This window comes from Anomaloglossus baeobatrachus, unplaced genomic scaffold, assembly GCF_048569485.1.
Source record: "Anomaloglossus baeobatrachus isolate aAnoBae1 unplaced genomic scaffold, aAnoBae1.hap1 Scaffold_4874, whole genome shotgun sequence".
In the NCBI taxonomy this organism is placed as follows: Eukaryota; Metazoa; Chordata; class Amphibia; order Anura; family Aromobatidae; genus Anomaloglossus; species Anomaloglossus baeobatrachus.
The window spans coordinates 14,115-26,897 of record NW_027444223.1 but is presented as its reverse complement, the minus strand read 5'-3'; the positions used below and the strand labels follow the sequence as shown (position 1 = coordinate 26,897).

At 43.7% G+C, this 12,783-nt stretch overlaps 1 protein-coding gene across 1 annotated transcript; it reads left to right on the top strand.

The window, feature by feature from the left end:
* Positions 1–1,147: 1,147 nt before the first annotated feature.
* On the top strand, positions 1,148–8,873 carry LOC142281875 (transmembrane protein 180-like). Its single transcript, XM_075332908.1, has 3 exons — positions 1,148–1,307; positions 7,126–7,319; positions 8,149–8,873. Exons 1-3 carry the CDS (start codon positions 1,168–1,170, stop codon positions 8,400–8,402), a joined length of 588 nt encoding a protein of 195 aa, XP_075189023.1. The 5' UTR covers positions 1,148–1,167; the 3' UTR covers positions 8,403–8,873.
* The last annotated feature ends 3,910 nt before the right edge of the window (positions 8,874–12,783 follow it).

Here is a 12,783-nt window from a genome sequence, read left to right as displayed (position 1 = left end):
AATGGTTTAGCAAACCTCTCTCCTGACGCTCTCGTACCTGGCAGTGCCCGGCTCATTCATGTGCTCTTGTGTCCTCTAGGAGAGCTGCTGTCAGATTCCTCCGGCAGCCGCTTATCTTGCTGAGACCAAAAGGGATCAGCAGTCTGGAATTGGACACACAGGAGTTTTAGCTTTCCAAGCATCACCTGTCTGGGGAGACTGGGAACCCAATACACATTAGTCTGTCAGCCAAGCTCACAGATATTGTCGGATTCAGCTGATGTTACTTTAATGTGTATTGGTCTTAAAAGTCATGGTAACATACAATCTATTTATTATGCAGTGATTATATAGCGCTATCATATTCCACAGCGCTTTGCAGATGTCATAATCACTGTCCCCATTGGGGCTCACAATCTAAATTCCCTATCAGTATGTCTCTGAAGTGTGTAAGGAAACCGAAGAACCCAAAGGAAACCCACACAAACATGGAGAGAACATACCATACAAACTCACAAATATTTTTGATGTGATATGAACGCAGTGCTGCAAAGCATCACTGCTAACCACTGAGCCACCATGCAGTGCTAACCACTGAGCCACTGTGCTTCCCATAATAACAGGACTACTGTAGGGTTGTTTTTTTTTTTGTTTTTTTTTTTTTTCTCTCTGATCGCCCAGCTGCTATAGTGATTCTGGTGACATACGGCGATCATCCTATAAAGTCATATGTGAGGCGGCCATCACCCCAGACAGTTGCTGTAATCTGGCCATGCTTATTGGATATGGCAAATGATCCCAAAAATGCTGATCATACACACACATTTTTGATCTGCTGAAAAGCAGCTAATCAGTCATCCATCGGATGGTTCAGCAGTCAATTTTGTCAAGAAGATAATTGTACCGTATCAATGACTCAACCTAATGAAGAACGTTATGCACATCTAGTCTCGGTTGACCTAAGCCATAAGTTTGCAGTCTGCCATTGTGAACAATCATTTGCGTCATTTTGGCTGACTTGTGTGTATGGACAGGTTTTTTGTCTATGTGGACTGTAATACTTTACTGCATGGATATTGTTACTTAATGCAAGAAAACTGACTTTTAATTACATATTGTAAAGTAGAAATGATTTTCTTTCTTTCCTCTTTGCCAGGTATTTCCTACATTGCTCCACATTTAAACAACATGTATTTCCTCTCTCTGTGTCGGAAGTTCGGGGTATACAGCGTTGTGCGCTGGCTCTTCATTCTCAAGCTGGCTCTCAGTGTGATCATGCTCCTAGCCGGCCCGGACCAAATATATCTACTATGCTTTTTTATAGCCAGGTTTGTGTCTTCAATTATTTAAAGGGAACCTGTCACCACTTTTTCGGCCTATAAGCTGTGGCCACCTCCAGTGGGCTCTTATATACAGCATTCTAACATGCTGTATGTAAGGGCCCAGGGTGTGCTGTATAACATAAAAAAACACTTTATAATACTCACCTAGAAGGTCGCTCCGGTGCACACCAATTGGATGGGTAGCGCCGTTCTCCGGGACCGGCGCCTCCCCTTTCGGCCCTCTTGGTCTTCCTTATTCTGAAGCCGGGGTACATGATGTGTCTACGTCATACACACGCGCCGGCATTGAGGTCCTGCGCAGGCGCACTATAATACTTTGATCTGCCCTGACCAGGGCAGATCAAAGTGCACCCAATCAGGGCACAAATATTCGATAGATGTAAGTTCCAGAAGTAAACCTGCAAGACATTTATGGCATATCCCGTGTCTATCCTGGGACAACCCAACGTAATAAATCTTTCTGGCGCCCTTAAATGATATTAGATTTCCAACATTGACATAATGTGTTGAGCGATCGAATGTCTGTTGCATTTGCATACAGAGATCTGAGAATATGTTATACAGCCGCATACAGAGATCTGAGAATATGTTATACAGCCGCATACAGAGATCTGAGAATGTTATACAGCCGCATACAGAGATCTGAGAATGTTATACAGCCGCATACAGAGATCTGAGAATGTCATACAGCCGCATACAGAGATCTGAGAATGTCATACAGCCGCATACAGAGATCTGAGAATATGTCATACAGCTGCATACAGAGATCTGAGAATATGTCATACAGCCGCATACAGAGATCTGAGAATGTTATACAGCCGCATACAGAGATCTGAGAATGTTATACAGCCGCATACAGAGATCTGAGAATGTTATACAGCCGCATACAGAGATCTGAGAATATGTTATACAGCCGCATACAGAGATCTGAGAATGTGTCATACAGCCGCATACAGAGATCTGAGAATATGTCATACAGCTGCATACAGAGATCTGAGAATATGTCATACAGCCGCATACAGAGATCTGAGAATATGTTATACAGCCGCATACAGAGATCTGAGAATGTTATACAGCCGCATACAGAGATCTGAGAATGTTATACAGCCGTATACAGAGATCTGAGAATGTTATACAGCCGCATACAGAGATCTGAGAATGTCATACAGCCGCATACAGAGATCTGAGAATGTCATACAGCCGCATACAGAGATCTGAGAATGTCATACAGCCGCATACAGAGATCTGAGAATGTCATACAGCCGCATACAGAGATCTGAGAATGTGTCATACAGCCGCATACAGAGATCTGAGAATGTCATACAGCTGCATACAGAGATCTGAGAATATGTCATACAGCCGCATACAGAGATCTGAGAATGTCATACAGCCGCATACAGAGATCTGAGAATATGTTATACAGCCGCATACAGAGATCTGAGAATGTTATACAGCCGCATACAGAGATCTGAGAATGTTATACAGCCGCATACAGAGATCTGAGAATGTTATACAGCCGTATACAGAGATCTGAGAATGTTATACAGCCGCATACAGAGATCTGAGAATGTCATACAGCCGCATACAGAGATCTGAGAATGTCATACAGCCGCATACAGAGATCTGAGAATGTCATACAGCCGCATACAGAGATCTGAGAATGTCATACAGCCGCATACAGAGATCTGAGAATGTCATACAGCCGCATACAGAGATCTGAGAATGTCATACAGCCGCATACAGAGATCTGAGAATGTCATACAGCCGCATACAGAGATCTGAGAATGTGTCATACAGCCGCATACAGAGATCTGAGAATATGTCATACAGCCGCATACAGAGATCTGAGAATATGTCATACAGCCGCATACAGAGATCTGAGAATATGTCATACAGCCGCATACAGAGATCTGAGAATATGTTATACAGCCGCATACAGAGATCTGAGAATGTTATACAGCCGTATACAGAGATCTGAGAATGTTATACAGCCGCATACAGAGATCTGAGAATGTCATACAGCCGCATACAGAGATCTGAGAATGTCATACAGCCGCATACAGAGATCTGAGAATGTCATACAGCCGCATACAGAGATCTGAGAATGTCATACAGCCGCATACAGAGATCTGAGAATGTCATACAGCCGCATACAGAGATCTGAGAATGTGTCATACAGCCGCATACAGAGATCTGAGAATATGTCATACAGCTGCATACAGAGATCTGAGAATATGTCATACAGCCGCATACAGAGATCTGAGAATATGTCATACAGCCGCATACAGAGATCTGAGAATATGTTATACAGCCGCATACAGAGATCTGAGAATGTTATACAGCCGCATACAGAGATCTGAGAATGTTATACAGCCGCATACAGAGATCTGAGAATATGTCATACATCCGCATACAGAGATCTGAGAATGTGTCATGCAGCCGCATACAGAGATCTGAGAATGTGTCATGCAGCCGCATACAGAGATCTGAGAATCTGTCATGCAGCCGCATACAGAGATCTGAGAATGTGTCATACAGCCGCATACAGAGATCTGAGAATATGTTATACATCCGCATACAGAGATCTGAGAATGTTATACAGCCGCATACAGAGATCTGAGAATGTTATACAGCCGCATACAGAGATCTGAGAATGTTATACAGCCGCATACAGAGATCTGAGAATGTCATACAGCCGCATACAGAGATCTGAGAATGTCATACAGCCGCATACAGAGATCTGAGACTATATCATACAGCCGCATACAGAGATCTGAGAATATGTTATACATCCGCATACAGAGATCTGAGAATATGTTATACATCCGCATACAGAGATCTGAGAATATGTTATACAGCCGCATACAGAGATCTGAGAATGTTATACAGTCGCATACAGAGATCTGAGAATATGTCATACAGCCGCATACAGAGATCTGAGAATGTCATACAGCCGCATACAGAGATCTGAGAATATGTTATACAGTCGCATACAGAGATCTGAGAATGTTATACAGCCGCATACAGAGATCTGAGAATCTGTCATGCAGCCGCATACAGAGATCTGAGAATATGTTATACATCCGCATACACAGATCTGAGAATATGTTATACATCCGCATACAGAGATCTGAGAATATGTTATACATCCGCATACAGAGATCTGAGAATGTTATACATCCGCATACAGAGATCTGAGAATGTTATACAGTCGCATACAGAGATCTGAGAATATGTTATACAGTCGCATACAGAGATCTGAGAATGTTATACAGCCGCATATAGAAATCTGAGAATCTGTCATGCAGCCGCATTCAGAGATCTGAGAATATGTTATACATCCGCATACAGAGATCTGAGAATATGTTATACATCCGCATACAGAGATCTGAGAATGTTATACAGCCGCATACAGAGATCTGAGAATGTTATACAGCCTCATACAGAGATCTTTGATTTGTGGCTCAACTCTGCCCCCTAGGGAACGATTGTAACATTGGCATCATTGTGTCAGTAAAGAATCATGGTAGTTTTTGGGTCATTGTGGTAGAGTATAGGCACATTGTTCATTAAAAAATAAAAATAAGGAATATTTTATTTTTAATTTTTTTTTTTTTTTTTTTTAATCTGACCTAATTTATAGTTTGTGATCATTTTTGCCTGATTTTTCAAATGTTATAACTTTTTTTTCATTTTTGAGAAAATTGGGGTCCTCCTTGTTCAGGATCCCTGCATTACATACATAATCACCTATAGCTCCTGTGGTGGCACTGTAGGAGAATTGGGGGTTATAGCCCCCCCTTATATACACACACTCACACCAATCAGCTAGTTGCTGATTTCTCAGTGGTGGGACATCAGATTATCACTGGGTAACCTTTTTGTTATGATTATCCCATGATCCTATCACTGCGGCCCATCTTTTCCAGGGGTCTTGGCTGCCAGACCACAACCAATTCCAAGGTGGTTGTATCTTAGTTAGGGCCTGTGCAGACATTACAGCTACATCTCAAATGTTTATTTTATTTATTTTTGTGCAGATTTTTTCACAAAACTGGGATGTGCGCCTAGTGCCTGTATAGTGAATGAGATTCCTGATGTCTCCTTCACTTTGTGCACACGTTGCTTAGTTTTTCCTTGTAGATTTAAATTGCACCCATACTGAGTAGGGACAAAATCTGCAACAAAAAGTATGTAAAAAAAAAAAAAAGAAACCCAAAACAAAACCTTGCCTATTTTGAGCAATGTTTTTCCTATGAAGTTATTCAGACATTTCTGCTGCAAATACTTAAAGGAGTTGTCCGACATTAGCTTAACAAAAATTTTTGAGTTTATCTGTGCTGTATTGTCATATAAATCACACCTACATTGTTATTTTTTTGTTTTCTAACTTTTGTTCCTCTTGAATTATCCCTTTTATTCTCTGCAGCTTCTTGTTTACATTTAGATCCAGCAAACATGACCACTTCCTGTGCAAAACCTCAGTCAGAGCTGTCACCGCCCAGCCTCAGTGTCCAGCCCCACCCCAGTGTCCAGCCTCGCCCCCTGCCCGCCCCCTGCACACACATTCCCTGTCAGTATATTCTTCCCCAGCACCTGACCTGGTATCACTACAGCATTGCAAATAACAGCCCCACATCGGGCTCTGCACCGTACATGCACACACATGGCTCTGCACACGCACACATATGGCTCTGCACCGTACACGCACACACATGGCTCTGCACACGCACACATATGGCTCTGCACCGTACACGCACACACATGGCTCTTCACCGTACACATATGGCTCTGTACCGCACACGCACACATATGGCTCTGTACACGCACACACATGGCTCTGCACCGTAAACGCACACACATGGCTCTGCACACGCACACATATGGCTCTGCCAGCCCCCCCATCCCCATAGGGAACACATGTGGAGTACATACTCACCTGTCCTCGGTCCCCGCCGCTCCTGCACGTTCGTGCGCTGTCTGTGCTCTGTTCAGCACAGTAGTGACGTCACCGCTGTGCTGCAGATTGCACAGACAGCGGGAGGGACAGTGATGAGAAGCAGCGCTGCGCTGCTTCTCATCAGCACTTTCAAATGTACCGGCATCGGTGATCTGTGATGCCGGTACATTTGAATGTGCGACCCTGGGCAGGGGGCCCGGTGCTGGCGCTGACACCACGGCAGCTGCCGCCAGGCCCCGCCCCCAGGTCACGGACCCCCACAGCAGTGCAGGGGGAGGTTACTGGAGGTGCGGGGAAATGTGTGGGAGGGTGCAGGGAAGGGGGCGGTGACTCCTCGCACTGTAGACACCTAGCAGGGAGGCGACATGCTGCTCCACATTTGCATGTCAACATGGCCCTGCCCATGTAGACGTGCAAAGACCGGAAGCAGCAAAATCGCGGCAGGAGCGGTCACATGACCGCTCTGAGCCGGGGGAGAGGGGCTGACAGCAGGGCAGGTAAGTGCTCTCTATCTACTTACCTGCCCCAATGTAGCCCAATAGGGAAATAAAAAAAAAAATGTCAAAGAAGCCGGATAACCCTGTGTATAGATACCGAATAGTCCATGCTTTTGTGAGCTAGGAATACATCTTTTTATATACAGACATAATGTTTGCAGCTTTGTGATGGCTGAGAAGCAGCTTACTGCAGCAGAAACCTTCCCTTCTTGGTTTCATGCCTGTATAAACCTATTGTCTGTCTTGCGATTGGTTCCTCCATGAATATTAATGAGCAGCGTTGTTTGATCTTGATCTTCGCTTGGTTACATACCAATAACCATTGTGCATGATCTGTTCATTGCAGCAACCGTGTTTTCACTGAAGGGACTTGTAAACTGCTGAACCTGGTGGTCACCGACTTGGTGGATGAAGATTTTGTAATCAATCGCAGAAAACAGGCGGCCTCCGCGTTGATGTTTGGAATGGTTGCCTTGGTAACAAAACCTGGCCAGACCCTGGCTCCACTTATCGGTACATGGCTTCTATGCGTCTACACAGGTAAATCGAGAGCAGCAATGGCTCATTAAAGGGATGTTACCCTGTCTCTCGATGTCAGTATTTTATGATGTATTGGATGTTAAAGGGGTTCAGATAGATATACATAGCGATACAGCGTGTGTATGTGTGTATATAATATATAATATATTCTCTAATCTAAAAAAAATACACACACATACATGCCGCCAAACCCATGTTAAGAGAGGAAAGTGTGTGTGTGTATGTGTGTGGAATTTCCTAATGTATACATATTAAGAGTCCTTCTTTTTCAGACTCTCCAGTTCAAAATGGCCGCTGGTGGAGGATCATGTGACCAGATCTTTTCCAATTAAAAAACAGCTATCACAAGTGAAGTGTTTTCTAATTGGAGGAGTCACATGGACCGCTCTGGTCACATGATCTTCCACCAGCGGCCATTTTGATAATAGGAGAGCTGTATAGTCTGAGCATAAAGACAAACTTGTGATACTTGCCATATTAGTAAGTGCCATAAAATCAGGTCCTCAACACATTGGTTAAAATAATGATAAAGTAACCAGCCCTTTTAGAATGAAGCCTAACGAGAGACCCTGTAACCTAATGTATTCCATATAGTGCTCCGGGGCACTGGAGCTGGCTGGATCTAGCAATCTGGCCATCTTCACAGCGGTGCTTGCTAAGATGTTCTCCTTGCCTGGATACCCGGCCATCTAAGAGGTGGTTGGTAACTTGGCAACGAGCTGTAAACGAGCACTTTTGAAATTTTACCGATTTTAATAAGATGAAGATGAGACAACTCCTTAAATTAGAGCAGTTTTATGAAGTTGACTTGTATGTGTTTTGGTTGTAGGATACGACATCTTTCAGAGGGATGCAATGAATAATATCAACACTGAGCCGCAGATGGACCCGGGCCGAGTACTCGCGGCCACCCTCCGGCAGGGATGCTTTTACCTCCTGGTCTTCATCCCCATCACCTGTGCTCTTCTCCAGATTTTTACCTGGTCACATTTTACTCTTCGTGGAAAGCGACTCACAGCAGTGAAATCGTATCGTCAGAATCAGACTCAAAATGTTCTTCCTCAGGATGTCAAAACTATATGAAGGACAGAGTAGGATGCGGATTACTGCAGTCCTTCCCTGTTGGTATCATAGAGCGGATAACACTGCACAAGGTATGGGAACACAGCACATGGTGACCGAGCAAACCTGCCGGTGAGCACGACCCGCAGCACCGGACTGCTCACTGCGCCAATAAAGGAAGAGCTGACATTCGTTAGTGACGTTCCAAAAGGAAATGTCATGGCGGATACGATCGTGAAGAAGAATCACTTACTCTGATCCTTAATACATGTAAGGGGCCAAACTTTTAATTCCATTATAGGAGAATAAATTAAAGGGACACTAAATCCTCAAATGCAAGAGGGATTTTAATAGATAGAAAAACTATATTTACCGATATGTCACTCTGCAAACACTCAGCCTTCCTGAAATGTGACCGAAAGCAACGTTCCATCACCTTTGGGGATGGAACTTGAAATTCTCTGGTTTCCATTGCACACAGCATAGCCTAAAACTAGCCATATGTATCCGGTGGACGGCTATCCTTGCCAGACACAGACATGCTCAATTGAATCTATGTTACAATTAGCTCAAATCGATTAGGCTATGTGCCCATGTGACATTGTACCTGCTTTGTACCAGGTTTGTCCGCAGGTGGCCCGCAACAGCTCTTCAGAATCCGCAGCTATCCATTGCTGCGGGATTCCAGAAAAATATCTGCAGAAAACCTGCGGACATAAATGCGACTTACCTGCAGAAGTCCCGGCCTCTATCTCCATAGTGGAGTGCCCGGATTTCCGCAGGTATTTCCGCATGAATAATTGACATGCACTTACGTGCGGCTGTGGGACATCCGCATCATATTCCGCAGTCACACATACCGCAGCATGGACACAGCACTCCCTGTGTCCCATAGGATAACATGGGGAGTGTCTGTACTTGCTAAAACCTGTGGATTTATCTAGAAAATCCAGATAAATCCGCAGGTTTTCCTCGGCAAAATCCGTGGGCACATAGTCGTGTGGGCACATAGCCTTAGAAGGCCCCCGTCCATTGGCCACTTCAGACATCTGAGCCCTAAAAACAACTTAACTGATGGCATTCGCGGCTTTTCTTTTGTTTAGTTGGCCTGCGCATCCTAACGCAATGATAGCGTCATGCCGGGCTGGCTAATCAAAAGGGGAGTCGGAAATCCTGCAAGGTAAGAGGTGGTTCTCTGTGCTAAGGCTATCGACCACAAATTACTCACGTGGCCATTGGACCAGGTCCTGCAAACTGAAACGTACCAATTTTAGTGTATGTGTTTTTTATTGAATGGGGAAAGGAAAGTTAGCCACTGCCAGACAAGAACAAAGCAATCATACATCTTCTTTTCCCCTGACATCTACTCTCGGGAGGAGGAAGCATCATCATACACATTAAATGGTCTTCAGGTCCCTTCTAAATTGGGGGGCTTGGCTGATATTAATTGCAGATGTATGACAACTAGTGATGAGTGAGCACTACCATGCTCAGAACTCGCAACAAGCAATTGGATGGGCGCGACTCGAGTACCCACTTATAATGCAAGCCAATGGGGGACTCTAACAGTTTTCTGGTAAATCTTCTGAAAAAAATGCTCACGTTCCCCATTGACTTCCATTATACTTGGACACTCGGATGGGCGCAGCTCGAGTACTAACTGCTCTTAACGCGTACCGAGCATGGTAGTGCTCACTCATCGCTAATGACCACCTAAAGTTGCCTTTTGCAAATTCTCCCATTTCACATTCACTGGGGTAGACATCATCCCTTTTAGAAAACTGGTGGCACAGGTGACAAGGGATAGCTGTCCTCCATTCATGAACGTTTTTTAAGAATGACCTGCCATCATATGTGACTTGCTGGCAAGTAATGGTTTGGAAAAACAGCGCAGCCTGAATACCTGCAGGTATATTGGCAATCCGGGTAAAGTCCAAGCACAGAACATCCAACAAAACCTCTGCCGTTGTGACCTCATTGAGCAGGTGCTATAGTTAGGGGTTTTTTTTTTTTTAATTTTCTAGTACAGTTATCTAAAATGTGAGAATAGCCTTTTGTAAATGTGATGAACCCGTCCACTCTTACAGGCCTGAAACACACTTCCGTTAAAAACACGCACGTGCCGCGAGACACGTATTTACCCTGCGTGTTGCGTGTGGTAAGTACGTATCTCGGGTATGTGCTGTCCACGTGTGTTCTACGTGTGCTATCCGCGATAGCACACGTAGAACCAGTAATTTGCATACACACGTGGTCCGCGCTGCTGTCCGTAGTACTGATCTTCGGTCTCCAGCCCTCCCGTCTCCCCACTGCTGCCGCTTCCGCTGCAGTGAAGTGAATATTAAATGAGCATAATGAGCGGTGGTCGGCAGCAAGTGACAGCAGTGGCAGAGACAGGAGGGCTGGAGAAGGTGAGTAAATGTTCTGGTTTTTTTTCACTGACACGTGTGTTGTCTCCGGCGCGTGTCACACGGGACCGCATCCACACTACATCCGTGTGGTATGGGTGACACCCGTGCTGCCGAAGAAAACATGGACATGTCAGTGTGTAGAAAAACGCACACACGTACAAACGCACACGGACACACGTTCTGTGTGGTTTTAAGTGTGTGTGCCTGCTACAATAAGGTAGCATTGCTGAACGTGTCTCCGTGCCGCCGGTACGTGCAAAAAATGGCAAATACGTACCGGTGGCACGGATGTGTGTCGGATGCCACAGGAAGTTTCTAGTTGTATAACTAGAGAGACAATGTATCATTGCAATCCTTCACATGACCGTCAGTGCTGCTCCCACATATGTTCTGCAAGTTGAGTGATTTAATGGGTATTCCCATCTACAAAATCGTTATCCTTATATGTAGGTGTAGTAATAATTATAATATTAGCAAATCCCTCCAATTAGAAATGTAGAATAGTTCTCCTGATTAGCTATGTCACTTACCTCATGTGCAGGGCATTGCAGTTTAGGTATCCATGGTTACGACCACTAGCAACTAACTGTCACTATGAGTGGACATTACGATAGATAACTAAGCTGCAATGCCCTGCACATGAGGTAAGAAACATGGATATATCAGGAGAACTATACTACATTTCTAATTAGAGGCATTTGGTAATATTATTCTTACTATGTATTGTGATAGGATCTTTACACAGACTTGCTTTTGGCTGTCATATATATATATATAATATATATATATATATATATATATATATATAATATTAGTCTAAAGTTATATGTAGATCGAGGAAAGGTGTATAAGATTTTATTTTTTTTATTTAGTTTTATTAAGAAGGAAACTCTGGAAATGGAGAATGATGAACCTGTAGCTAGGGCTCTGTTCACATCTGTGTTTTCCCACTTATGTTGTCAAATGTGAACAGAGAAGTAAGGCCTTAATGGAAAAATACATGGAAAGCAGCTCCTGTTAATGAGCTAAGTTACTCTGTGCACAAGGAGTCTTCAAGACGTCCGCATTCTTTTTCCTGACGTGTCTTCACCAGCGTCCTTTCACTAATTATTACTGCCGAAGAATAAACCTGTTTCTTCTTTCACATCAAGGTTTCCAAACCCTGAAGTGGTTAAAGGAATATGCAGTACTTTTATGTATGTGGCTAGGAGGTAACAGGTACCGTAGGTAGTTGCTTACTACTTGCCCGTTCTGCACAGGAACACTGTTTGCTGGAATCCCTTTGCTTTATTTCGCCTCTCGTCAATACAGCTGCTTCTTTCTCTTCCGCTCTGCTCTGTCAACGGAGTGGCGCTGCAGACACCATGGTGATTGATGGGCATCTCCCCACAATTACGTAATAGGAGCCGGCAGTTGGTCAGCATGACATTGTCTGAGACGCCTCGTCAACCGAGCAGAGCAGAAGAGAAGACCCTACTCTGTAGACATCAATGCAACAAGAGAGGTCGCCATCGGGAGCAGTCCATGACTACCCCATACATACAAAAATAATAAAAGTCCTGTAGAACGCCCTTTAAAGAAGAGTAAGACTGAATATGTGCACAGCAATTTCACTTTTACATTGCTCCTTTTTTTTTTTTTGTACTTTTTCTGGTGGATTCTAGGAAGAATCTGCGAAAAAAGATGGTTAGCACACAGCCTTGGTGATTATCATATATAATAGATTTTGTTTTTATTTATTAATTCTTAATCCCCTCACAGTAAATTTTATATTTTTTTAATAAATATCGAACCACAAATCTCCTGAAAGACAACACTGTAGGGCACTGTCGTTATTTCATTGTAACTTTTTTTTCCCTAGTTTTTTCATGATTTTTTTTTTTTATTTTTTTTTTTTTTGTTTTTGTTTTTTTTTTCTTCCCCTCCCCCCCTCCCCCCATTTGTACCTAATTTTTCACCTTTTTACTTCAGCTTTTCTTGCATATTTTTTT